Source organism: Cricetulus griseus, chromosome 4 (genome assembly GCF_003668045.3).
Source record: "Cricetulus griseus strain 17A/GY chromosome 4, alternate assembly CriGri-PICRH-1.0, whole genome shotgun sequence".
In the NCBI taxonomy this organism is placed as follows: domain Eukaryota; kingdom Metazoa; phylum Chordata; class Mammalia; order Rodentia; family Cricetidae; genus Cricetulus; species Cricetulus griseus.
Window position 1 is genome coordinate 149,351,581 of NC_048597.1, and position 23,140 is coordinate 149,374,720.

The 23,140-nt window shown below is 50.8% G+C and overlaps 1 protein-coding gene across 1 annotated transcript; it reads right to left on the reverse strand.

Annotated features, from left to right (window-relative positions):
- Positions 1–1,865: 1,865 nt before the first annotated feature.
- Positions 1,866–18,070, reverse strand: Robo3 (roundabout guidance receptor 3). The gene is made up of 27 exons (XM_035444206.1): positions 17,911–18,070; positions 14,464–14,790; positions 14,026–14,183; positions 13,332–13,452; positions 13,097–13,235; positions 12,723–12,850; positions 12,323–12,447; positions 10,544–10,715; positions 10,070–10,275; positions 9,767–9,848; positions 9,316–9,481; positions 8,618–8,784; positions 7,972–8,093; positions 7,557–7,782; positions 7,246–7,367; positions 6,849–7,020; positions 6,323–6,508; positions 5,394–5,417; positions 5,272–5,314; positions 4,926–5,065; positions 4,409–4,603; positions 4,121–4,259; positions 3,741–3,953; positions 3,202–3,353; positions 2,962–3,072; positions 2,617–2,772; positions 1,866–2,134 (listed from the first exon to the last, which is right to left on the reverse strand). Exons 1-27 carry the CDS (start codon positions 18,068–18,070, stop codon positions 1,866–1,868), a joined length of 4,221 nt encoding a protein of 1,406 aa, XP_035300097.1.
- Positions 18,071–23,140: the final 5,070 nt, after the last annotated feature.

The following is a 23,140-nucleotide window of genomic DNA, read 5'->3' on the forward strand; positions in this document are numbered from 1 at the left end:
GCCAAGCTATTTAGAGAACTGAGGACAGAGCAGGCAAGAAGCAAAGAGGATTTCAAGCAGCCAACACATGCGTCAGCTGTGGGATGAGAGTGACAGTGGCTGTGACAGACAAACTCTAGATCCAATGTAGTCAAGAGGGACCCTTTGCAGACACGTTGTGTGAAGGAGCTTGGGGCCATGCAGAGGCATGTACTTTCTTCTTGAGTGAGATTTCATTCACACAGTATTTTGTTTTGTTGGAGACAAGGTTTCATGTAGTCCAGGCTGACCTCAAACTCTCTGTATAGCTGAGACTGGCCTTGAACTCCAAATCTTTCCTCCTTCACCTCCCAAGGTGTTGTGATTACAGGCAAATGCTACCATACTGGGTCTCTTTGGTTTTTTTTGTTTGTTTTGGTTTTTGTTGTTGTTGTTGTTGTTGTTGTTGTTGTTGTTGTTTTTAACATATCTATTGTGAGGTGAGTGTTCTCTTACAGAAGAGCAGACCGACCCTGGAGGAAGGCACCAAAGAACTTGGCCTAGTTCTCTGAAGGGGTGACAATGATCTATATGTTGGCTATTTGAATATTCCCATAGTTATAATAGGGTATTATGGTTTAGATATAAAATGTCTCTCCAACATGCCTATATGGTGAAAGACTGTACCTTAGCTGGTGTCACTGAGAGATGACTGGATCATGAAGGCACTAACTTCATCTATGATTCTCAACCTAGCGGCTGCGATCCCTTTGGGGAGGGGGATCAAATAACCCTTTCACGGGGATCACCTAAGATCATCCTGTATATCAGATATTTACGTTATAATTCATAACAGTAGCAAAATACAGTTATGAAATAGCAACAAAAGTAATTTTATGGCTGGGGGTCACCACAACATGAGGAACTATATTAAAGGGTCGTAGTATTAGGAAGGTTGAGGAACACTGATCTATGGACTTCTGGGAGGTAGGGTATGACTGGAGGAAGTCACTGGAATCATGTCTTTGAAAGATATGTCTTGCCTTGATTGCTACTTGTATGTTTCTTTCTGCTTCCTGGCTGTTATGAGGTGAGTAGCTTTGCTCCACCATGAAGCTCTGCCTCACCATAGCCACACAAACAAAATCCAGCCAACCCTGGGCTCAGTCCTGAAAAGCTGAGCCCCAAGAAACCCCTCCTCCCTTAAGCTGGTTGTATGTCAGTAAATAGCGGACTAACACACTGGTGGATGGTGGCTTCAGTTCCTCTGGGAAGCAGGCCAGTGTCACTTATCATCTGTTCTCATATTGTGATTTTGACAGAAGTTCAAGAGGATGCAGAAGCAACCAGTGTGATTTGATCTACAGACCTTCACGGCCTGCTCTGCTCACAAAACTGCACAAAACAGACAATCAGGGCACAGGGCTCATATTGGACTTTTTTTCCCTTTTATACAAACACATGTCACTCAGAAAAAAAAAAAGATGGAAAGGAATGAGCTATTTCTCTGGCTCCCGAGACAACTAAAGCTGTTGAGGACAGTGGGCTTCAGTGAGTCGCAAGCATCATTGCTGGGAGGAAGGCAGCCAGCCCCATCCTTGCTCCTCTTGGCTCACATATGCCGACCAAGGAAGGGGTTCCCACCCTTTCCCTGTGGAATTTTCAATAAGCTCATGCTTCATGAAGGGTCATCTTGGTTCCTATGGAGAAAGGGGTATGGACGAGGGAACAGTGCTATTTTGTGACAAGCCACACATAAGGGATCAGCATTTCCTCTGGTCCACTTCTATGGTATACCCAGGCTCCACTCTCGTGTGTCTTTCTGCCCTTACCCCTTGTCATTTCTTCACAAGGTCTCCACTCTTACAAATGCCTCTGGGCCCTCTCTTATGTCCTTGGCAAGCCCTTCACTCCTTGCCTGTTTCCCTTTGGCCTATTTTCCCAGCCCTCTGCTCTGTTTCTTTAGTTTCTGTGGTTCCCACCTCTCGACGTTTCTGTCCTGGTCTCTGGCTCTGGCTCCGGCTTCGGCTTCGGCTGCGTCCAGGGCCCCGAGAGCCCCGAGAACCTCGAGAGCTGTTGGAACCCCTGGAAGAATTGCTGCCAGCAGTAGAACAGGTGCCGGTGCCCTGGCCATGGCTCAGGAAGCTTGGTCTGCCGTATGGGAGCCAGGCCTCTTCTGTAGCACAACCCAGAAGTGCAGCTGGGCCCGTGGAGGGAAGCAGACTGTCACTGCTTGTCCACTGGCTACCCTGTGCACTCTCCCAGCTCTGGGTAATGACTGAGGGACAGTTGATAGGCTCTGACTGGTTGAGGGTTAAAGAGAAGCAGAATGCCTAACATGTGACCTTGGCATGACAAGGATTCAGAAACATGTGAGGTATTCCAGAGCACAGAGCACTTAGGGAAGGGAGGACACCACCCAGATCCCACTTTTCCTCATCCTCTGCTTCAGTCCTAAGGTTTATAATTGAGGACTTTTGCTTAGAGCTTGTGAGACACAGGAGTCAACATCAATGTTGACCAGATACACTAATCCAGCTGAAGGTAGCTGGTAAGCTGGGGACCCTGGGGACTTGTGTGGGCTTCCAGTCCTACTACCCCCTCACCCCCACCCCCCCTTGCCACCTTCCCTGGGCCACCTTCCCTGGTTCTCCTTACCATCTGGGTGGGGCCCAACGTGGTAAGGTACTGCCTGCACCACTCTCCTCTCTCCACTGCGCTCGCGCTCTAGGGAGGAGGAGCTGCCTGCTGCTGTCAGCCCCAAGGGCCAGCTTGTTTCTTCCTCTGGTGGTGGCAAGGGTGGTGGGGGCAAGTCTGGGGAGAAACCTCTGTTCAGCAGTGTCTCCTGCTTTCTCCTGACACTAAAACATCTCCTATCCAACCCCTGACACTGGGAGGCAAGGAAATGACCCCAGGTTGGGTGACACCTACTCCATCCTCTTGGTATCCTTCCCATTCTCTCTACTGGCTATCACCATCTCCCAGACCCAGGACTCCCCTCACCCCCAGGACTGTTCTCCCTTCTGTAAGGAAGAGCCTTGGGTTTCTTCCGGATTCGGGCACGGTGTCCATGGAGTGGAGGTGTCATCTCTCCAGTCACCTGGCGGGTTCTCCCTGTAGTGTTAGGAGACAAAATGGGGGCAGATATGGGAAGGCACTGAGAAAGAAGGTTGAAGGTAAAGGGGAAAATAAGCTTTGAGGGGTACAGTGAGGTAGGAGCAGGTTGAGTGTCAGCAGGCTCACCTGGGGCACTGCTGGGTGTACTAGGCACAGGACTGCAGCTGAGGTGATAGGAGACTGTGGGGCCAGCACCCATGCCAGCAGGTCTCCCATCATGGTTACTCAGAGTGGGCTGGGATACACTGAGTGGAGAACTTGGCCCAAGGGGTGCCCTCCTGCAATGATATAAGGTCTCAGCATTTGTTCACCCCATAAAACCAAGAGCTTACTATGTACCAGGCATCGCACTGTGTGCTCGGCCAAATACTCAATGTTAAAGATATGATCTGTCCACCACAAGGCCTCAAACTAGGGAAGCATGAGGACATCCATGTTTGCATGTAATGCCTTAGATGTTTGCAGACCCACTCCAAAGAGAAACAGCCTGAAAGATGAGCGAGAGTTCTGTCAGACTTCACCTTCCTCACCACATCGGGCTTCAACTTGAGCACAGCCATAAGACCTCTGTACCCCCTTCAACTATCCACCCACCCAGCCATCCACCTACTGAATAAATGTATACTGAGGGTCTATATTGTGCAGGGAATTCTACACATCCTTACCTGGGCACCTGGTGGAGATGGGAGATATCAGTAGAGGGCTGGGGAGGATCAGGAGGTGAAGGGGTAAGAGTGGCTGTGGACTGCTGTCCATAAGAAGAGGTAGGGGAGGGAGTTTCCCCTTGGGATGGAGCCACCAGGCATGCGCCACTGGAGTTTGACTCAATCAAGTGGTTTTTCTCAGGCACTGGTGGGCACCACTCTTCCAGGTCTGAACTGGGGTGGAAAAGGCAGATGAGAAGAGAAGGGCTGAATAGCTTCACACACACACACACACACACACACACACACACACACACACACCATCTCTGCCTACTTCCTGTCCTAGAATGTTCTGGGCTTATCTATATGTGAGGAGCATCTGCTGCTGGCAGTATCGTTACCTGCCCTTCAGCTCCTCCTCAGGCCCCTCAGGACAGCTTAGTTCACAGGAAGGTGGAGGTGGTGGCAAGGCTTCTGGCCAGCTCAAAGAGGGCATCTGTACAGGTTTGCCCAGAAGCTTCACCTTGCCGCCTCTGGCTCCTGAGGAGAAGAGATAAGGGCACACCAGGAGCATGCAGGAAAGAGCCAGAAATGAGGTAAAATGTCAGAGGAAGTGACAGGCCGGTGCCTGAGGACGGAGGAAATTGCGGATAGGACTGAAATGGGGAGGTTAAGAATTGGGGTCATACCACTGTCCCCCTCACTCCACTCAGGAGGAGCATACTGGCTCCAGGTGCTTGGATCCCCAGAAGAATGCTGAGGGAACCCTCCATGGAAGGTCTGCAGTTCTTCCCCTACTGGGTCAATGGTGCTGTAGACGGGACCCTCACCGGGGGCATTGGCACCCCGGGCAGTCTGAGCCAAATACAGTGAGATTCCTGCTTCTGGAGAGGAGAAAGAGGGAGGCCCAGGGGAGGAGGCAGACACACAAACATAGGGGACAAAGGAAAACAGAAGGCAGAAGGGGATGCCATGGGATCAACTTCCTCCCCCACCCCAAATCTGACATGTCAAACCAAGGCAAAGGTTAAGATTTGATAGCCGTTCTATGACTTAAGACCAAGGTCCATGCCCCAGTTCTCCAAGGACTAAGCAACTTCAGGAAGACCAGGGTTCCTCAGCTCCCTTCCATTTGCCCCAGGAGGCTGACAGAGTAAGAAGTGGGTGGGGTGGTAAGTGTGCCCTTAAGGGATTAGAGCTCCTCACCATTGTAGTATCTATCATCTGGGTCAGGATTGCTGGGGCAGCAGCTTCCCCGGGGTTCCTGGGCTGAGGGACTTCGAGATGGATGGGGCCAGGAGTCTGCCAGCCATGGGTAGGCAGCAGGGCCAAGGCCCATGGGTGGCCTGAGGGGGAGCAGGTGAATATTGGGAATGGGGAGCCAAAAGAGGCCAGCACAGGGAGGAAGGTATCGGGAATCAAGAGTCACCGGATAGAAATGATGGTTAGGGGTAGGAACTGGGAGGGGCTGAACACAGAGAGGTGCTCAAGCCTGGAGTGCATGGGGCATTCTCTGTAGAAACAAGCATCATTAGAAAGGTCACTTTCTTACCTAGCACTGGCTCCAGAAAGGCCCTCTGAGTGTGGAAAGGACACTGGGGAAGATGAAGGGGGAAACTGGTAAGTAAAGAGCTGGTACTGGGGTTCTGAATCCCAGAGAGTAGAGCTGCTTACCTGCAGGCGTGTAGGCAAAGGAGGCTTCCGAAAAGGAACCCGTAGGAAAAAGAAGAGGGGAAAGGGGGTGAGTGGTCAGGAGCCCCCTATGTTTGTCCACTCCTTGGTCCTGGTCCCAAATCTATTCATGTCGCACAATGAACCAATTTAATACTAATGTCTTGGAATGGGACTCACGTCTCTCTTTTTTTCCTTTTGAGACAAGGTCTCATGTAGTCCACACTGGCCTTGAACACTATGTGGCCAAAGATGGCCTTGAACTCCTGATCCTCTTGCCTCTGTCCCCCGGGGTCACATTCTGACATCGTTTTGTTTTGTTTTGTTTTGTTTGTTTTTTCGAGACAGAGTTTCTCTGTGGCTTTGGAGGCTGTCCTGGAACTAGCTCTTGTAGACCAGGCTAGTCTCGAACTCATAGAGATCTGCCTGCCTCTGCTGGGATTAAAGGCGTGCGCCACCACCACCCGGCCATTCTGACATCTTTTTCTAAAGTTTTCCCAAGTGATTCCTACATGTAGTCAAAATTGAAAATCTCTGACCACGGAGATTTTTGTCATCTCTCCAGAGATTGCTTTTATTAAGGAATAGATCTTTGAGTAAGCCAGTCTAGCCATTAAGGGGCTCACAACCTCCTGGTCCAGGCCCCGCCCACCTCCGGCTTGTACCGTACTTTCTTGTTTACTGAGGTTGAGTGGCAAAGCCTGCGTCCCCGTGTTAAATCCAACCCCATCTGTTCAAATCGGGGGTCCTTTTCCCTCTGGCCCTGCCCTTTCCCTTCCAAGCTTGCTCTCCACTTTTTGCGCTCCGTTCCCCAGGAGGTTGTGTTCCCTGTGGCCCCTCCTCAGGTCCCGCCCACCCGGTCAATGGAGACCCCGCCCTCCCACAAAGCCCCTCCCACGCAGACTCTTGGAGCCCGGAGGCGTGGCTCTCACCGGTGTAGTGACTGAGCTCTTTGCGCTGCTTCTGGCGCCGGTAGAGGGCAGCGCAGAACCCGAGCAGCAGCGCCCCGCCGGCCGCGCTGCTGCCAGCCAGGAAGGCGGGCTCCCGCAGCACCCTAGCCAGCCGTTCTGCCAGGCCCTCGCTGACCTCGGGCCCGGGCTCCGCTGCCGGAGGGGAAGCTGTGGGGGGGTCAGAAAGATGAAAGGAGACGAGCCCGAAACCCAGAGGCTCGGAAAGCGTCATTCCGGGCCCGCAAGCCCAACTACCCCAGTATTCCCCCAAATCATTTTTTTTTATTACTTTTAATTTTTATTGTTTAATTTTACTTATTTATTTAAAGCCAGGATCTCATTATATATCCTTGGCTAGCCTGGAGCTCACTCTGTAGCCCAGGCTGGCCTCGAACTCACAGAGATCCACCTGCCTCTGCCCCCAGAGTGCTAGATTTAAAGGAAAGCTCTGCCACTCTCGGCTCGCGCCTCCCCCCCTCGGCTCTCCCATGCCCACCACCGGACTCACGCAACTGCACCAGCACTGGGGCACTGGTCACACCCACGCCAGCGCTGGTAGCTGCTGCCACCAGGGTTCGATAGAGCAGGCCTGGTAGCAGTCCTGGGAACATCACAGAGCGTGCCCAGCCTGCTGCCGATCGATTGAGGTGGAAGCGACTTTCATTACCCAGGCACCAGATCTAGGGAGACCGGGATATAAGTGTGGTCAGGAATTGAATTTAGGCCTCATGGAGAAACTTGAGGTTCCAGTCAGGGGGAACCCTTTTCCGTTCTCCCAAACTCCTCCCAAACCCAAAGTCAGCCCTAGGTTCCCTCCATCACAACTTTGGGCCCTAAGTCTCACTTCCCACACCCACATCCCCAGTCCCTGGCCCTCTCACCCAATCTCCAGCCAAACCCTGTACCTGGTATTCAATGATGACCCCATTTTGCTGGGAGGGAAGTGGAGGCTCCCAGGATACCGTGATACTGCTGTTGCCATTACCCCCCAAGGCCACAGCCACTCCCTGAGGGGGGCCACTGGGGGCTAGCCCAGGGTGGAACATGGTAAGAAGAAGGACACAGACAGTCATTGCTAGCTGCCCCAAGCTTTACTCTCCCTGCTCTTACATGAGGGAACAGAAAGGTATCCTCTCTTCCCACCCAGACACTTTGATGTTCAAATCCTGCCCCCACCTCCTCTCCAGTCTATGCATCACTCCAAAGCCTTCCTTACCCTCCTCAGGAATGCTCCTGGTCACAACAGGGCTTTCAGCCCCCAGTCCCTCCTGGCCTTGGACTTGCACCTTGATCTGGACTTGGGTCCCTGCGGGGAGTCCTCTTAGCACAGTACTTTGCTTGTGTGGATTTTGTAGGTCCAGCACTGTCCAGCTTCCCTGGTCAAGGCTTGCAATTCTCCAAGACACACGGAAACCTTGCACCAGCTGGACTGGGCCATCCACCTACAGGAGACAGGACAAAGTGTGTTCCAGGGCCAGGTGAGGCTAGTGTCACATAGGACTTCCAGGCCCAGCCCCTACTCCACTCATGCCTTCCCCAGCCACTAAGCTCTGACTCTCCCACACTCCTCAGATGCTCTCATGTCCCCCATCATCATCCCCATCTTTACCACATCCCCATGCCATACTCACAGTCCAGGACACCTGCAGAGTTCTAGGCCCAAGGACTATAGGCTCCTGCATTCGGACAGCCACTTCAGCTAGTCCTCGCTGGCCTCTCCATGGGTCCTCCACTGGCCTAGATAGGCTGCTGTCTGCTGACCAAAGAGCCCAGTCAGCAGGGGCCACCAAAGCTAGAAATTTGTACTACTGCTGTGTTTGTATTCTGTCTCTGCCTGACTCACAGACTGTACCACTCAATGCAATGCAGCATAGCACAACAAGGTTAGGGGATTCTTTTACAATGGTAATCTAGGGAAGCAACCAATGTGAATGCTTTTTCTGTGCCTTCTTTACTCAATGCCTTGTCTCTAATATGCACTTGATTCTCCCAAATCCTTCTTAGTCTTAACCATCTTTATACTATATATGGCTGAGAGACTCAATGGTTAGAGAGCTACTGAGGTGAGTGACTGTCGCATTCATCATCTTTCCCTCTTTTCTTTCTAGGGCCCTCTATGAGAAGGAAACATGACCTCCTGTTGTGGTCCAGGTCATCGGTATAGACCTGGCATATCAAAAGAAAATCCTGTGAACGGCCACCACTCTGTGGTTTGGATGGGAGGGTACTATTCCTTGTTATTGGTCATACCCACACCCATAAGGTGTCTGGCCTTACCCTGGGTTTGAACAGGCTCAGAGACAGGGCTGGGTTCACTGAGGCCCCAGGCTCCAACAGCTCGCACTAGGAACAGGTAGATGGTGTTGGGCTGCAGACCACTGATGGTGTGTGTTTCCAGCTGCACCCCATCTGCCACTGTCCTCCACGTGTTGCCAGCTGCTTGACTACAACAGGATGTAGGACTGTCTAAGCCAGGAATCCCCAACTTGTCTACTTAATCTCACCCATTCTCTGTGGGATCCCACTATTTCCTTACCTTGGGAGAGGGGACTAGAGACTCATTCTCCCAAAATAGCAAAGGCCCTAAGGACATAGGATCCCCTATTTTTAAGTCTCCAGATTTGTATTCAAAATTGTCTCTAGGGGTCTGGGGTCATGGCTCAGTTGGTAAGCATGAGTAAGCATGAGGACCTGAAGATCAGATCCCATGCACCCATCTAAAACCCAGGTGTGATACCATGCATCTGTAATCTTAGCATTCGCTGGGGGAGAAGGGTAGAGATAAGCAATTCCCCAGAGATGACTGGTCATCCTGTCTAACCAAGTAGTAGGACCCAAATTCAGAGAAAGACTTTGTCTCACAGTCCTTGGGGGAGGTCACATGACACTATGCTGTAGCCTCTATGTGCACACGCACACATGTGCACGCACACTTGCAAGCATACATACACAGACACACGAAATGGTCTCCATACCTGAAGGCCTCTATCACGTAAGAGGTAGCTGTGGCCCCAGACTGTGGATTGGGCTTCCAGGTCAAGGTAATGCTGTTCTTGGTTACCTCTGTGACTACTGGCTGAGAGGGAGGCCCTGGAGGGTTACTGAGTTCAGTTGCAGGACCTGGTGATGCTCCCCAATCTTCTGCAGTGATAAATTATCATTAGCTAGAGGTGGGGGCGGGGAGTGTGACCTGCCTCCTTCCTAGAGAAGCTGCGGAGCTCTGACAGCGGTGATGGTTGAGGTAACATAGTATACTGACCCAGACTCACATCTGCCTCCCAAGTGCATCAGTCCATCCTCATCCCTACCAACGTGGTCATGGCATTTGGAAGATAAAATTAGCCCTGAGGCTTGGGAGTTATTAATTATTTTTAAGCAAATTTGGAGAAGCTGCTGGCAAGACTGGAGAATGATGGATAAACTCACCTCGCTTCCTAAGCCAGCTATTCCATGTGGCCTCCCCCATGGAACTCTTGGCCACACAGCTGTAGAAACCCATGTCCATCTCCTGTAGGAGAAGGTAGAGTGCTGGCCCACTGGGAGTGGAGTAAGGTAGGGTGAAGGGGTGGAGAGGCAGGTTACAGAAGGATGAGGAAGATGCTGGATACTTTAGGAAGTCTGAGAGAGCAGAGAGGTAGAAATGGATTAGATGCCTAGTTGGTACTTACTAGAGTTGGAATGTGGACCAGATAGATGTTCTGTTACAAGGGCTCTAGGGGTGACACTAACCTGTACACTGGCGATGTATAGAGTGCCATTGTCCATTAAGGTGAGCTGGGAGTCATTTCCCTGCAGCCACCTCTCATCCTTCTTCCACTGGACACTGGGCTGAGGGTTTCCGGTCACTCTGCATGGCAGCCACACAGAAGAGCCAAGTACCAGTGTCTGGTTGGCTGGTCCCTGGAGGATGATGGGAGGCAACCCATCCATGGAGGCTGAGAGAGGAAGAACTTGGGTCAGAAAACCAGCCCTTTGTCCTTCTGCCTTACTTGTTTCATCATCTCCTCCCTCCCTCCTTGTTACCCAAGAGGACTTTGATACTCATTTCTAGTCTACCTGGGACCATGTTGCAAACATCAAGGACACCCCTCAGGAATATGCCCCATTCCTTTTTAGACACATTGATCAGCACCCAAAAGAAACATCTCTTTAAACAATGTCTTTGCAGACCATGGTTGCATTCCTCTCTCCATGGATACATACCTCCTTTTATCTCTAACAGGGCCTTGGCCAGGATGCTACCAGCCACACTGACAGCCTGGCACACATAGTAGCCAGCATCCCCGATCTGTACTTCAGTGATGTTGAGCTGGCCTCTTGGAGAGACTGAGAGGCGTCCCATGGGCTGGAGTGACTGACTAGGGAAAAGCAGGACCTGGGACAAAGCAAGATAAGGACTGAGTTGGGGGTAGAAAGCATTTGCACCAGCTGAGAAAAGCCCTAAAGTTCTAGTTTGCACTCTGCCTCCAGCCGTTGACATGTTTCTGGCCAAACTAGTTAGGCCAATTCACAAAAATGATAGGCATTTGCTAGATCTTGGGGTCCATGTGCCAGTTCTGTGTCTTGGTTAAAAAAGTCTAAGGAACTAAGCCTGAGATAAGACAGGAGAATCACAAGTTAGAGACCAGCCTTAGCTCAGAAAGTGAACCAACTGGGGTCTGGGGAAATGGCTCATCAGTTAAGAGCACTGGCTGCTCTTCTAGAGGACCCAGGTTCAATTCCTAACACCTGCATGGTAGCTTACAATTGTCTGTAACTCCAGTTCTAGGGGATATGTTTACATAGGGGATACGGTATCCTCACACAGACATACATGCAGGCAAAACACCAATGTGCATAAAAATAAATCTTGAAAAAAGAAAAAAATTAAAAATGAACCAACTAATTAACAACAACTAAAATAAAATCTCAGGGTCATTCATGTCTTTATGAGACTCAGTTTCCCCAAATTTGACTCTCAAAGCTTAGGGGTCAAACTCAGTAAGCTGAAATGAAGGAATCATATGAAAGTTTTATAAAACACTTTGATAAATGCTAAATATTTTCTGGCTTAACATTTTACTTTAGATGGACACATGGAAAAGACAAACAGACTAGAATGGGGCTCCGACTAACCTCCTCCTCCTCCTCCCTCCTACCATCACCACTCTCATCACATGAGGACCTAAGAAACATGCAGCAGTCACAAGAACTGGAGATGACAACTGTGGCCAAGGATTGGATTCCTGTAGTTTTTCTGTAGCGTGGGGATAATGGATTTACTATACTGACCCTGTGTCCCGGTAGCACAGTCTCTCTCTTGCCTTAGAGAAAGTCACTTAGGTTATAACTTCCATTCTCTTGGGTAGTGTGATCTGGAGTTGCTCACTGGGTAGAAAAGGGATGGCTGTGAGCCCTGCCTGTTGGAAGGAGCTATATATGGAGCAATAAATAGGGCATGTAATCTACCCTACTCAGCTTTAAGTCCTTCAATACTTGTTTTCCAGAACAGTTTTCATGCCCAAAAGCTATGGCTCAGAGGGCCTGGGGGAGGAGAAGCCTGGCTAGATCTCTATACTCTCAAAACAGCATTGGGCAACATAAAAACTCTCAGAAATTGCCACTCAGGACTGTTCTGCACCATCTATCATATTGCTGTGTTACCATTGAACTTTCCAAGTGTTCAACTGCCCTGGGCTATTTATCTTCATCGTTTTATTTAGCCCTCCAAATAACCTGCAATAGTTCTTGGGAGAGGAAGCTGGCAGAGAAGTTTGCAGAAAGTCAAGGGAAAGAAAGATCCAGAAAGAAAACAAATTGGTTAGAGCTTTGGAAAGGGCTACTTACTTGGCTCCCTTTATCTTCATCGTTTTATTTAGCCCTCCAAATAACCTGCAATAGTTCTTGGGAGAGGAAGCTGGCAGAGAAGTTTGCAGAAAGTCAAGGGAAAGAAAGATCCAGAAAGAAAACAAATTGGTTAGAGCTTTGGAAAGGGCTACTTACTTGGCTCCCTTCCTTCTGCCAGAAGATGGCAGGTGGGGGGTTTCCTTTGGTCTCACATTGGAAAGACACATTTTCTCCAGGAGCTGCTGCCTGGTCCTGAGGCTGAGTCACAAACTGGGGTGGCACTGGGAAGGAGAGAAAGGCAAAGGAGCGGGGACTCAGTGGTAGGAAGTCCAAAGCTGGCTTAATGGAGCAGGCGCCCAGCCCTTGCTCAAATCTCTTTGGCTTCACCTTCTCCCTCCTTCCAGAAGTCTCAAGTCATCCTCCCACACCTCCTGTTCTGCACCTTCTCCCCACTCTCCTCTAGCCATTCTCTCCCCCCCACATTGCTCATGCAAGCTGTCCCAGGAGCCCCCCCTCCTACAACGTCGTTGCAAGCTGTCCTGGGAGAAGCCCTCACCGTGAACACTGAGGGAACCAGATGCCTCCACACGGCCCACACTGTTCTCTGCCACACAGGTGTAAGTCCCCTCGTCTTCAGAGCTCACTCGGCCGATCCAAAGGCTGTGGTCACTCCGGATCTCATACCTGCTCCACTCCCCACCCCAAGCTGGGTTGGCCACAGCTACAAATCCATTCTTTCTCCCCCAGGACAAACACCAGGGTCAAGATAAGCAAGGCAGGACTCAAGTGGTACACAAGATAGTACCCACTATGTGGAATAAGTTCGGGCAGGGACCCCTAGCTCTGGGAAATAGATTTCTCCGTGCTAGTGTCAGGTAGGATCTAGGGCTCCTTGGGTCCCCCTGCTGTCAGAAGGAAGGGGCTTCTCACCTGCCAGTGGGCAGTTCACCATCATCCTTGCGCCATCGTAGACTGGGCTGGGGGTCTCCCTGCACCTCACACAGGAAATTCACAGGGGCATCAGCCAGGACGACCTGGTTTATTGGTCTACGCAGAAATGAGGGACGCTCTACAGAGTGGGAGCCATTGAACTGTCAGGGGTTCTGAACAGCTACTTGCTTACTGGGCTACCCACTCCCCTAACTCCAAAGTGCCCGATGCCTACCCAGTACCACAAGTTCAGCGGCCCCACTTTCTCGTTCTCCAGCCATGTTGGAAGCCACACACATATACATCCCAGCATCACTCTTGAACGTGTGTGACATCATCAGCTTTCCTCCACGTATCTGGAGAGCACAATGGTAACATTGGTCCTTTACAACCATCAAAATGTGTTTGTGTGGGGGAGGGTGCATGTGTGTATATAATTTCTTTGGTTCTCGTAAAAAGCCAATGAAGAAAACCAACGAAATTGATTCATGTGTCAGGTACAGACTCTCTGGGGCCTTATGGTGTTTTCTCTCCACTTGTTTTAATGGGGTGAGGGAGAGTTGAGACAGGGTTTCTCTGTGTAGTTCTGGCTATCCTGAAACTCTGTTTGTAGACCAACTGGTCTCAAGCTCAGGGATCTGCCTCTAATCACAAATGCTGGGATTAGAGGTGTGCACCACCACATCGGGCTCGATCCACTTTTCTTACCTCAGATCTACCCTATATTTCATTGAACAACACCAAGACATTCTTCCCAGGCCCTACCTTTCATTGAACAACACCAAGACATTCTTCCCAGGTCTCAAGACTTCCTCCTTTAAGACTCATTGCCTACATGCATGTGCATGTGTACACACATACGCACACAGATACACACACACACACACACACACACACACACACACACACACACACACACACACACTCACAGTGATCCTTCCCTCCTCTTCCTTAAGTTTTGCTTTGCCCTTCTTCCAGGTCACCAAAGGCTCTGGGTGGCCCTTAGGAGGCACACATTCCATTACTGCAGGCTCCCCCACTGCCACCACCACGTTCCCAGGCGATTGCCGGAAATCATCACGGAGGACTGAAAAAAGACAAGAGGCCATGTAGAGAAAGACCAGAAGAATAAACAGAGTGGTGTGTTTTAATTGGATGCTAACAGGAGGGACTGTCTTGGAGGAGGGTGGAGTCCTAAAATACCAAGTCAACCCCACTTCCTCCTCCAAGGTCAGGGTTTGGCGTTAGAGACCTTTGGTCTATTTTAAAAAAGTATGCTGAGTGGGCCAAAGATCCCCGAGGCCGACTCTTTGTAGGCCTTCCTGCCTGCCCCAGACTCAAGAAGCATTAGCTGACCCGACTCTCACCAGCTACTTCCAGAGAGGCATTTCTACTAGCAGCTGTTCCCAGGTAGTTGCGAGCCACACAGGTGTAGACACCCTCATCTGGCCGAGAGCGGCGCCCATGCACGATGCGGGGGAAGAAGAGGGCTCCGCTAGGCAGTAGCAGGCGGTGAGCGCGCGGATCTTCCCGCGCAGTGGCCACGCGCGCCCCGTTCTTGTACCACTCGATGTTGGGTCGAGGCCGGCCTTCGGCGCGACAGGGCAGCGTGGCCGGCTCGCCCCTGGAAACCAGCAGATCTGGCGGCTGCTCCACAATGCGGGGCATGGCATCCTCAGGCCCAACTCTTGACCCTGGAGAAGGAGGTGGTTCAAAAGTGCCCAGGCAAGGCAACTGGGGGAAAGACCGAGGCTCTGGAAGGTAATAGAACCCCCTGTCTCGCTCATGTCCCATGCTCCTTTGCTAGAGTGCCCTCCACATCGCCATCTGCCCCCCACCTCCCCGACCCTAACCCTATAGGCTCTGTCTTAGCCTGGGAATGTCCCCAGATAGGCCAATTTATAGAGGGATCCCGGCACAAACTACCAGAAAGTCTTTCTGGGTCTCCTTGAGATCGCGACCTCATTTCCTAACAAGTGTAAATGGGGGTGAGCCATGGCTTGGTGAGGAACCTGTGTCCTCGTAGTTTGGTTTACACACACACACACACACACACACACACACACACACACACACACACACTGGTTCACGTATAATTCTTGCTCAGTGAGCAATCATGCACATTGTACCACAGCAGACACTGAATTAACCTCTGAGTGATCCCTGGTCCCATAGGGGAAATGGACAAGGTGAATTGTCTTGGGTCCTTCATTTAAGAAAAGGTGTTAAAGGCTGGGACTAAGACTACAAAGGGTTCTTAATTTGAAGGCTATGAGGCCCTAGGTAACCTCGTTTTTATTTACAGGGATCCCGTGACGTCAGGGAAATGAAACGTAGTGGAAGAGGAAATGTGAGTAGGGTTGCTTTTCCTGAAAGGCACAGTCTTAAGAAACGGGAAAGAAATGCCTCTTCCTCCTCGCTGTCTTGGATCAGTTTATCTGTAGGTTCTACCCCTGCCTCTCTCGGTCTACAGACTTTCGTCCGAACCTGGTTCATCTCCTGCCTCAAGTTTGGGATCTAGGTGTCATCCCCATCCGCAAATGTTCCCATGCCCACGCCCCCACTTGTATCGCCACCCTCACTCCCGCCTGGACAGGATGGGTAAATATCCACGCCAAGCTTATTTCGACCTTTGGAAATTATTTCTAACCCGCTTCTGCCAGTAGGGGGCGATTCAGCCTTGCACAATCTGGTGTCCTTAAATAACCAGGGACTACTGGGCGCATCTGTTCTGCGCCTCTCTCTCTCGCCCCCACTCCGCCTACCCTGTTCCAAGATCATCAGGGACCTCTTGGTTCCTAGCCCAGTGGGGGATTAGCTTTCGTTTCCTGCCCTTCCTTTTAAGAGTTCTGGTAGAGCAAGCTGGGCCATGGCTGGTGCAGGCTCTGTCCCGGTAAAGTGATTTGACTGCTTGGGATAAAATCAGTTTCTCTCCCACGTACGGAAGAGAATAATATTCTCAGTCATCTCCCTCCCAGATGGAATCTCTGCTGCTCACACATCTCTCTTCTCCATTCTATCCAGTCCTGATTTGGAAACACTCTGTTGAGAGAGGCTCCTGGTGTGGCTAGAGCCCAGATTTTGATTTTGAAATCCTCTGAGCGGGAATCTCAGATTTTGACACTTCCCAGAGGTAATACTTTGGACAAATTATTTGACTTCAGCCCAGCGGTGGCCCATGCTTGGGGTGTGGAGGCATTTGAACCAGGAGTTCAAAGGCTGACTGGGTTACATAGCCAGTCTGGGGCTCAATAAAACAAAAACACTCACACGTATGGATTTCACTTCTCTATCTGCAATGTTCAAAACCCACGAAGAATGCACAGAACATCAGTAAGTATGACAAGTTTACCGTTATTGAATATCTGTCCTTCTCCAGTACCTCAATATGGTCCCTACAGTCTCTACCTGAATGAGACTCCAGACTCTAGTATTTGCGTCCCCACCTCACCCCCCTCTTCACAAACCTCTCATGTGCAATGAAAATACATTCAAGTTCCCTGCTGCCAAGATTTTGCTCTACGCTGCTTTGTGATCACTGAGATACTCTTCACCCTCAATGACTGTGTTTTCCTAGTGGCAGTGTGTGACTGTCAACATCTTTCTTACATTTCTCACTGGTGTTTCAAGCTTGAAAGAGATGTTTGATGTATAAAGCTCTAGGTGAGTGGAACTTGACTCTGGGACATCAGTAAAAATAACTCTGACTAACCTCTTGGGGATTCCTCAAGGGTGACCGGGGAATCCCAGCCTATTACCTACTCTCTTCAAACTCCTTCCATACATACCACACCCTTCTGGTCCACTCTTTCCCCCTAATTCCTGCAGACACAGCTGCGGACTCCCTTTCCCAGGAATTTCTTCCTTGTCATTCCTGGTCTCCAGAGATGCTTCGACAGCAGCCTAATGAATAGCTAATGACCATGCAAATAGGACTCTGGGGCTCCTCCCCCGCACCTGAGTACTGTAGGAGGGAGGGGGAGAGGGAAGGGAGGGGGAAAAAAGGAGAGAGAGAAAGAGAGAGAGAGAGAGAGAGAAGAGAGAGAGAGAGAGAGAGAGAGAGAGAGAGAGAGAGAGTTCTCAGAAGTGGAGGGTAACTAGAGGGAGGAGTCCGGCCCACTAACTTGACTTCAACAGAGGCTTCCCAAAGGGAGAGTTCCTGGCATGGCCAGCAGGGGGCGTGATCGGGCCTCTCTCCCGGCTGCCTGAGGCGCTCAGGGAGGCAGCTCTGTCTCAAGTTATTTATTAATCACCGTAATTAGCGGTAACGACCTCGCCGCCACTCTGCCAGGATGGGTCAGCTGTGAGCCTCACAGGGGATACAAACTTAGCTCTAAGTTTCCTTGAAAAGATCTCTGACTCCGTCCCATCTGCAACAAAACACCTACGAAATTAAGGCTTTCTCACCCTTGCTCTCTGAGTGAGTTTTCTGAAAACTTCAGGTCCTTGAAGTGACATCCGCTATTTGGGTGGATCACCTAATGGCCAGTTTAGCTCTGACCTGCTAGCGATTGTGTTCCTGCTTCTGCCCTACTTTTAGTCTGGAATTTGCACACTACCAACCACTGTTCTCTCACCTAGGGTGGGTGTGGTGGGTGGGTAGTAGGAGAGACAGGGGGAAAGGGACCCAGAAGTCCTCTACCACAGGCAGACACCCCAGTCAGATGCTCCTTCGGGACTCCATTCCCCAGAGGGGCCCTGATAGGCACCCCTGGGTCCTGGACTTAACGGAAGGAGCATTTCAGTCTTCCCCTCCATGCAGTCCTCTCTGTCTCCCCATCTCCAAATCCCAGGTCCCCATCGGGCAGTCTCACCATTGAGAGAGGAGTTTCCAGGAGGCAGCAGGCTAGGGTTGAGCGCTGCCAGAGAAGAGTTGAAGCCGAAGAGCAGCTCGCTGGAGTTAGAGATGTCTCCCGCCAGGGAGTCAGCGAACAAGTTCATCTGCAGTAGTGTTTTAAGCAGGTAGCGCAGCATGACGCGGCCCGCCTGGGTCCTGGGCGGGGGGCTCGGAGCCCAGCCCCTGGGTCTGGGACCCACGGGCCGGGAGCCGTAAGCCCCTCCACAGCCTCTGCGCGCTGCGGCAGCCACGGTGCCGCTGTCCTGCCGGCGTGCCTGGGTACCGGCCGTGCCTCGGAGCGCGCTGTCCTCCTTCGCTGGCTCTTCTCTCCACCCCCCAGTGCCGGCGTCCCCTGGGAGCTGGACAGGCGGAAAGCAGGTGCCACTCGGATCACGCCGTAATTAAGGGCTTAATCCGCCTCCCTCTATACCCCCACCTCCATCAGAATGGCCACTGGCTGGGCAGCGCGCGCGCGAGTTGGAGTCCCCGCCCCACACTCCTCGCATCAAATGTTGCTCTGAACCAGGCGGGAGAGTTTTCCTTTCTCCAAGGCCCCAAGATGAGAACTGAGGCTCTGTCAGACTCTGCTCTTCCCTCTAAATTTATAACAGGAATTGTCTCCTTTCTTGGACGTCAGGGAAACTGAGGCATTGAAGAGCCTGTTGAGGCTGTTGAGCTCTCAATGTCCCAGCTTCCATTATCTTCCTAGGCCTGGGGTTTGAAAACATAAGTGCAGGTTGCTGGGATACTTGGGAGTGGGAGAAAGAGAATTCCACCGCTGGACCACCCCTCGCCTTGGCGCGCGCCACGCAGCCAACCCCCACCATCCTCTAGTTTGCATCAGAAGCCCAGGGAATACGGTGACTCAACTTGACCAGGAGTCCTGCTCCAGACGCCCCAGTCAAGAATTCCTGCGGGGTACTCAGAACTATTTAAAACCCGGGGAGACTCCCAGAGCCAGGCAACTCGCACTTACTAGGATGGTGCGTTGATCTGTTATGATACGTTTTAGGAAGTGTTTTTTTGTTTGTTTGTTTGTTTGTTTTTTTTTATTGAAGAGACCCAAAGTGGAACCAAGAAGTCTAGGGCAAAGGAAGCAAAGTGTAATAAACCGGGTGGATGCCAAATTGAGCGAAATTGCTGGAACCAGACAACAGCTGGTCATCTTCTGGGAGCGGGGTGTGCAACAAGAAAACCAAAGCTCTGGTTCTGACTTTTTTAGGGTTCTTTTAACTTGGAGATGTCCCGGTCAACCATCCTCGTTCACGACCCTTCATGTCCACACTTTCCCTAAACTGGAAATGATGTTGGATGTGGAAAAAGAGATCCTAAGTTTCCCATCTTGGGGTAGGGTTCTGCGGACGAGCAAGTGATGCGTTTTGGATTGCTCTTAAACTGTGTTACAACACGGGGCGCCTGCACAGGGAGGGAACGTAGAAGAAGGTGGGCTGCTCGCTCGAAGGTCCCGGGATCAAAGGTGAAGCTATAGCCGATTTTAAGCTAGAAGCAGGCCAAAGAACAGAGAAGTGTAGTTCCACTGGCAAGTTTGTCCCAAGACTCCTACAATGCATTCTACTCCCAAAGAAGCCCAGACTCTGGTGTGTTGAGTGCCTCTGAGTCCTCGCCTATGCCCAGAACCAGACCTCAAGGCGGGACAAACTAAGTGGTGGGGGTTGATGGGGCTCATTAGACCCATAAGAATCAGAGCCCTGGAGGGATATGACAGTGTGTCATCTGCGGGTGCTGAACTGGGTCCCTGGTGCATCCACCGAAGACAAATCTGGGCAGAATCTTGAGGTTGGGGTACTAAAGAGAAGGGCATTCAGCCAGAGAAGTAAGGGGCACACCGGAAGTGTGCTGGAGTCCTGTATTTGTCAATTACAAGACATCGCCATTCTAGACCGGTTCCCTCGTGGGTTAAGGATGAATCGGGCTACTTAATCTGGTCTGATCCTCAGGTTCTGGATCCTGGTGACCTTTTGCTTGGCCTCCTGCTGGCGGGTCACCGTAGGTTCCATCACATCAGAAGACCAAGCAGGACAGAAATTTAACTTCGTGCCACATGGCCTTGCCTTGGAGCTGGGAAGACAGCAAACCTCCTCACCATTCAGATCTGTCCCATCCTAATCCCCTGATTTGCTCCTGGCCGGCCTCTGGGCAAACACACCGCCCGGCGGCGTCTAGGGGCTTGTCACCCTGTTAGCGGATTTGTTTCCGGAGACCGCACAGTTAATTGGCCCTTTATGTGGGGATCAGGGCGTATTTGCTCTGGGTTCCCTAAGCGGAGGCGGCAGCGCAGCCCGTGGGCACCGCTGTTCCCTAATCCCTGTCATCTGGGTTTGGAAGCTGAACAAACGAGGAAAGCCATCGTCTTTCTAGGACTCTTGGCCCCTGTCTCTGGTCCATCTCGTGTGAATCCCACCTCTCTCCATCCCCTCTCTCTCTTTGCCCCTCCCTCTCTCTCCTCCCAGTTTTTTAAAACTAACTTTTAAAATCCTCCCTATTTTCCTGCTTGTCTTACTCCACTCTTTCCTTCTCTGTGTTTGTTGGTATCTCTAGAATATTATTTCTTCTTAGTAAACCAGCCCAGATCTAAAGACAAAAGAGGTTTAGAGGACTCTAGGAAGATGGCCAGAAGATTAAGTTACCCTCCCTATGTCACAAGTTTCTTCCATCTCCTTCCTTCACCTCCCCGTCCACCAAGGTCCCCAGAAAGTCTCCTCTGGCAGATATAGAAACCATAGAGAGAAGAGCAATTCTGCAACCCCTTCCATTTTCCCTCACTGGTCCCAGGGCAGCCAGAAAACTAGCCCTTCACCTTTCCTTTCTTCTTTTCTTTTCTTTCTTTCTTTCTTTCTTTCTTTCTTTCTTTCTTTCTTTCCAGCTTTAGAATTTGTCCTGGAACTTGCTCTATAGACCAGGCTGGCCTCAAACTCATAGAGATCCACCTGTCTCCTGAGTGCTGGGGACCTTCACCTTTTCAAGTACAGCTGCTCTGTGCCCTGCTCCCAAAGGCAGTTGTGCAAAGGGTGTGACCCCTGTGTGCCTCCTCATGCCAGCCTGCCACCAAAATTGTCACAACTCTAGCTTTTGTCTCTTGCTTAGCTGGGGTAGGTAGCCATACTCCCACCTCCATTTCATTATCTGTGGTGCCCTGCAAGCACCAAAAACACAGTCCATGCCCTTGGAGGGGGTCAACTTGCACCTTTGATTTATACACCTCCACCTTAGTCTGAAGGAAAAGCCTGAGCTGAATTTCGAGCAACTCCTTTTTTTTTTTTTTTTTTTTCTGGGTCTCTTGTTCGTTTGTTGGTTTGTTGAGGCAGAGTCTCATGTAGTCCAGACCTGCCTCACAAACAAGGATGATCTTGAACTCGTGCCACTTCACTTCCCAAGTGCTGGGAGTGCAGGCATGTCCCTATACTGCTGAGGGCCTCTCCTTAGGAACTCCTTTCCCAGGAGCTTGCGGAGTTAAACTTTAGAAAGTGTAAGGGAGAGAAAAGGAGGTGTTAAAGGGGAAATGGCAGAGACAGGGGCAAGGAGGGTGGGAGGGGTCAAGTTTGTAGAGTCCTGATAGAGTTCTGACTTCAAAGGGAAAGAAATGTTCCACAGGTAGAGAGCCACAGAAGAGAGAATGGCTCAGGGGTTGGTGAGGTAGATATGGAAAACAAGTATTTATTTCTCGGGGTCTCATTTCGGAGACTGGGCTAAGGAAGTGATGTGTCATCAGGAGTCCTACCTAAGAGTGGTTTTGGGGGAATCGATAGAGAGAGAGAGAGAGAGAGAGAGAGAGAGAGAGAGAGAGAGAGGGTTGGACAAGAGAATACTACCCCAGGCTAACTTTTGTTGGCCTAGTGCCAGCACAAAAGCCAGAGAATGTAGCTGGGAATTTCCAGTGACCAAGCTGGGGGCCATATGGGAAGACTTCTTGGTGGTCCAAAGCTCATATGCCAGCTGGTAGTAGATGAGGCTGCTGGCATGTAATTGCCCAAGAGAGCAGTCTGAGGACAACCCCCCCCAATCTCACTCACACTGATTATTGCCTCTGCCCCACCCCCCCCACACACACACAGAGAGAGAGAGAGAGAGAGAGAGAGAGAGAGAGAGAGAGAGAGGCACACACAGCCTTGTCTGTTTACATCCCCCCAGAGCCTGTAGCCTCCCATCACTCTCCCTTCCTGGACCTTTCCCAGGACATAGATACCCATTGAACATATGTGTGGATGTATGTGTTTGTAGGGGGAAGGGACACAGAAGCCTAACATCTGCCCTGCCCCCACTAGGCTATGCCAAGAATGGCCCAGCAGGATTGCTAACTCCAGAGAGCTGGTTCCAGGGCCAGTGACCCAGCCAGCAGGGGCCAGAGGACTAACAGGACGGGGGATCAGAGAGCAAAGAGCAGCACCCAGCTGGCAGGCAAGACAGCAGGAGTTCTCCTTGGCAGGAGTCAGTTTGTTGGTTGAGACTCTGTACTTGCTGAGATAATAAACCAGCTCCCTACCCCCATTCCACCCCACCCCCACCCAAGAGTATCTCTTTCTCTACAGGGTTCCAATGGAGGGCCCTGCAGGGACACACTTTGCCATATACACACTGTAAAGTCCAGATATCCGGAGGCACCTGGGTGAGAAAGTGTACACATTTCAGTGCAGATGTCACCAAGTCTGGGGAGAGTGGGGCTGTTTTCCTCACATTGTTAGTCCTTCTCTCAGAGTTTTAAAAAAGCATCTAAGCACATATATCATTATCCTTTGGAGCCTGAATACCATCGTATTATGCAGTCTAGTCACAGCCGTACCATGCACTTACAATCAGTCTCCAACTTAGGCATATTTAGTTTATTTTGAGGATTTTTGTTTTGCAGACAGTACTGCAAATAAACTTCGTGTACATATGCATATGTCTTTGCATATATGTATATCTACAGGATAAATTTTTATTATTCTGTAATTTTGTTTTAGATTGTTGTTGTTCCTTGGAGGAGGGTTTGTTTTTTTTCAAGGCAGGGTCTCACCATATAGCCCTGCTTGGCCAGAAACTGTTTTGTAGACCAGGCTGGCTTTGATTGAACTCAAAGACCACTTTTGCTTCTGCCTCCGAAGTGCTGAGATTAAAGGTGTGTGCCACTATGTTCAGCTGGTTTGGATCTTTGATACAGGTTCTTACTACCTGGGTCGGACTAGACTGAAATCTCCCTGCACGTTCTC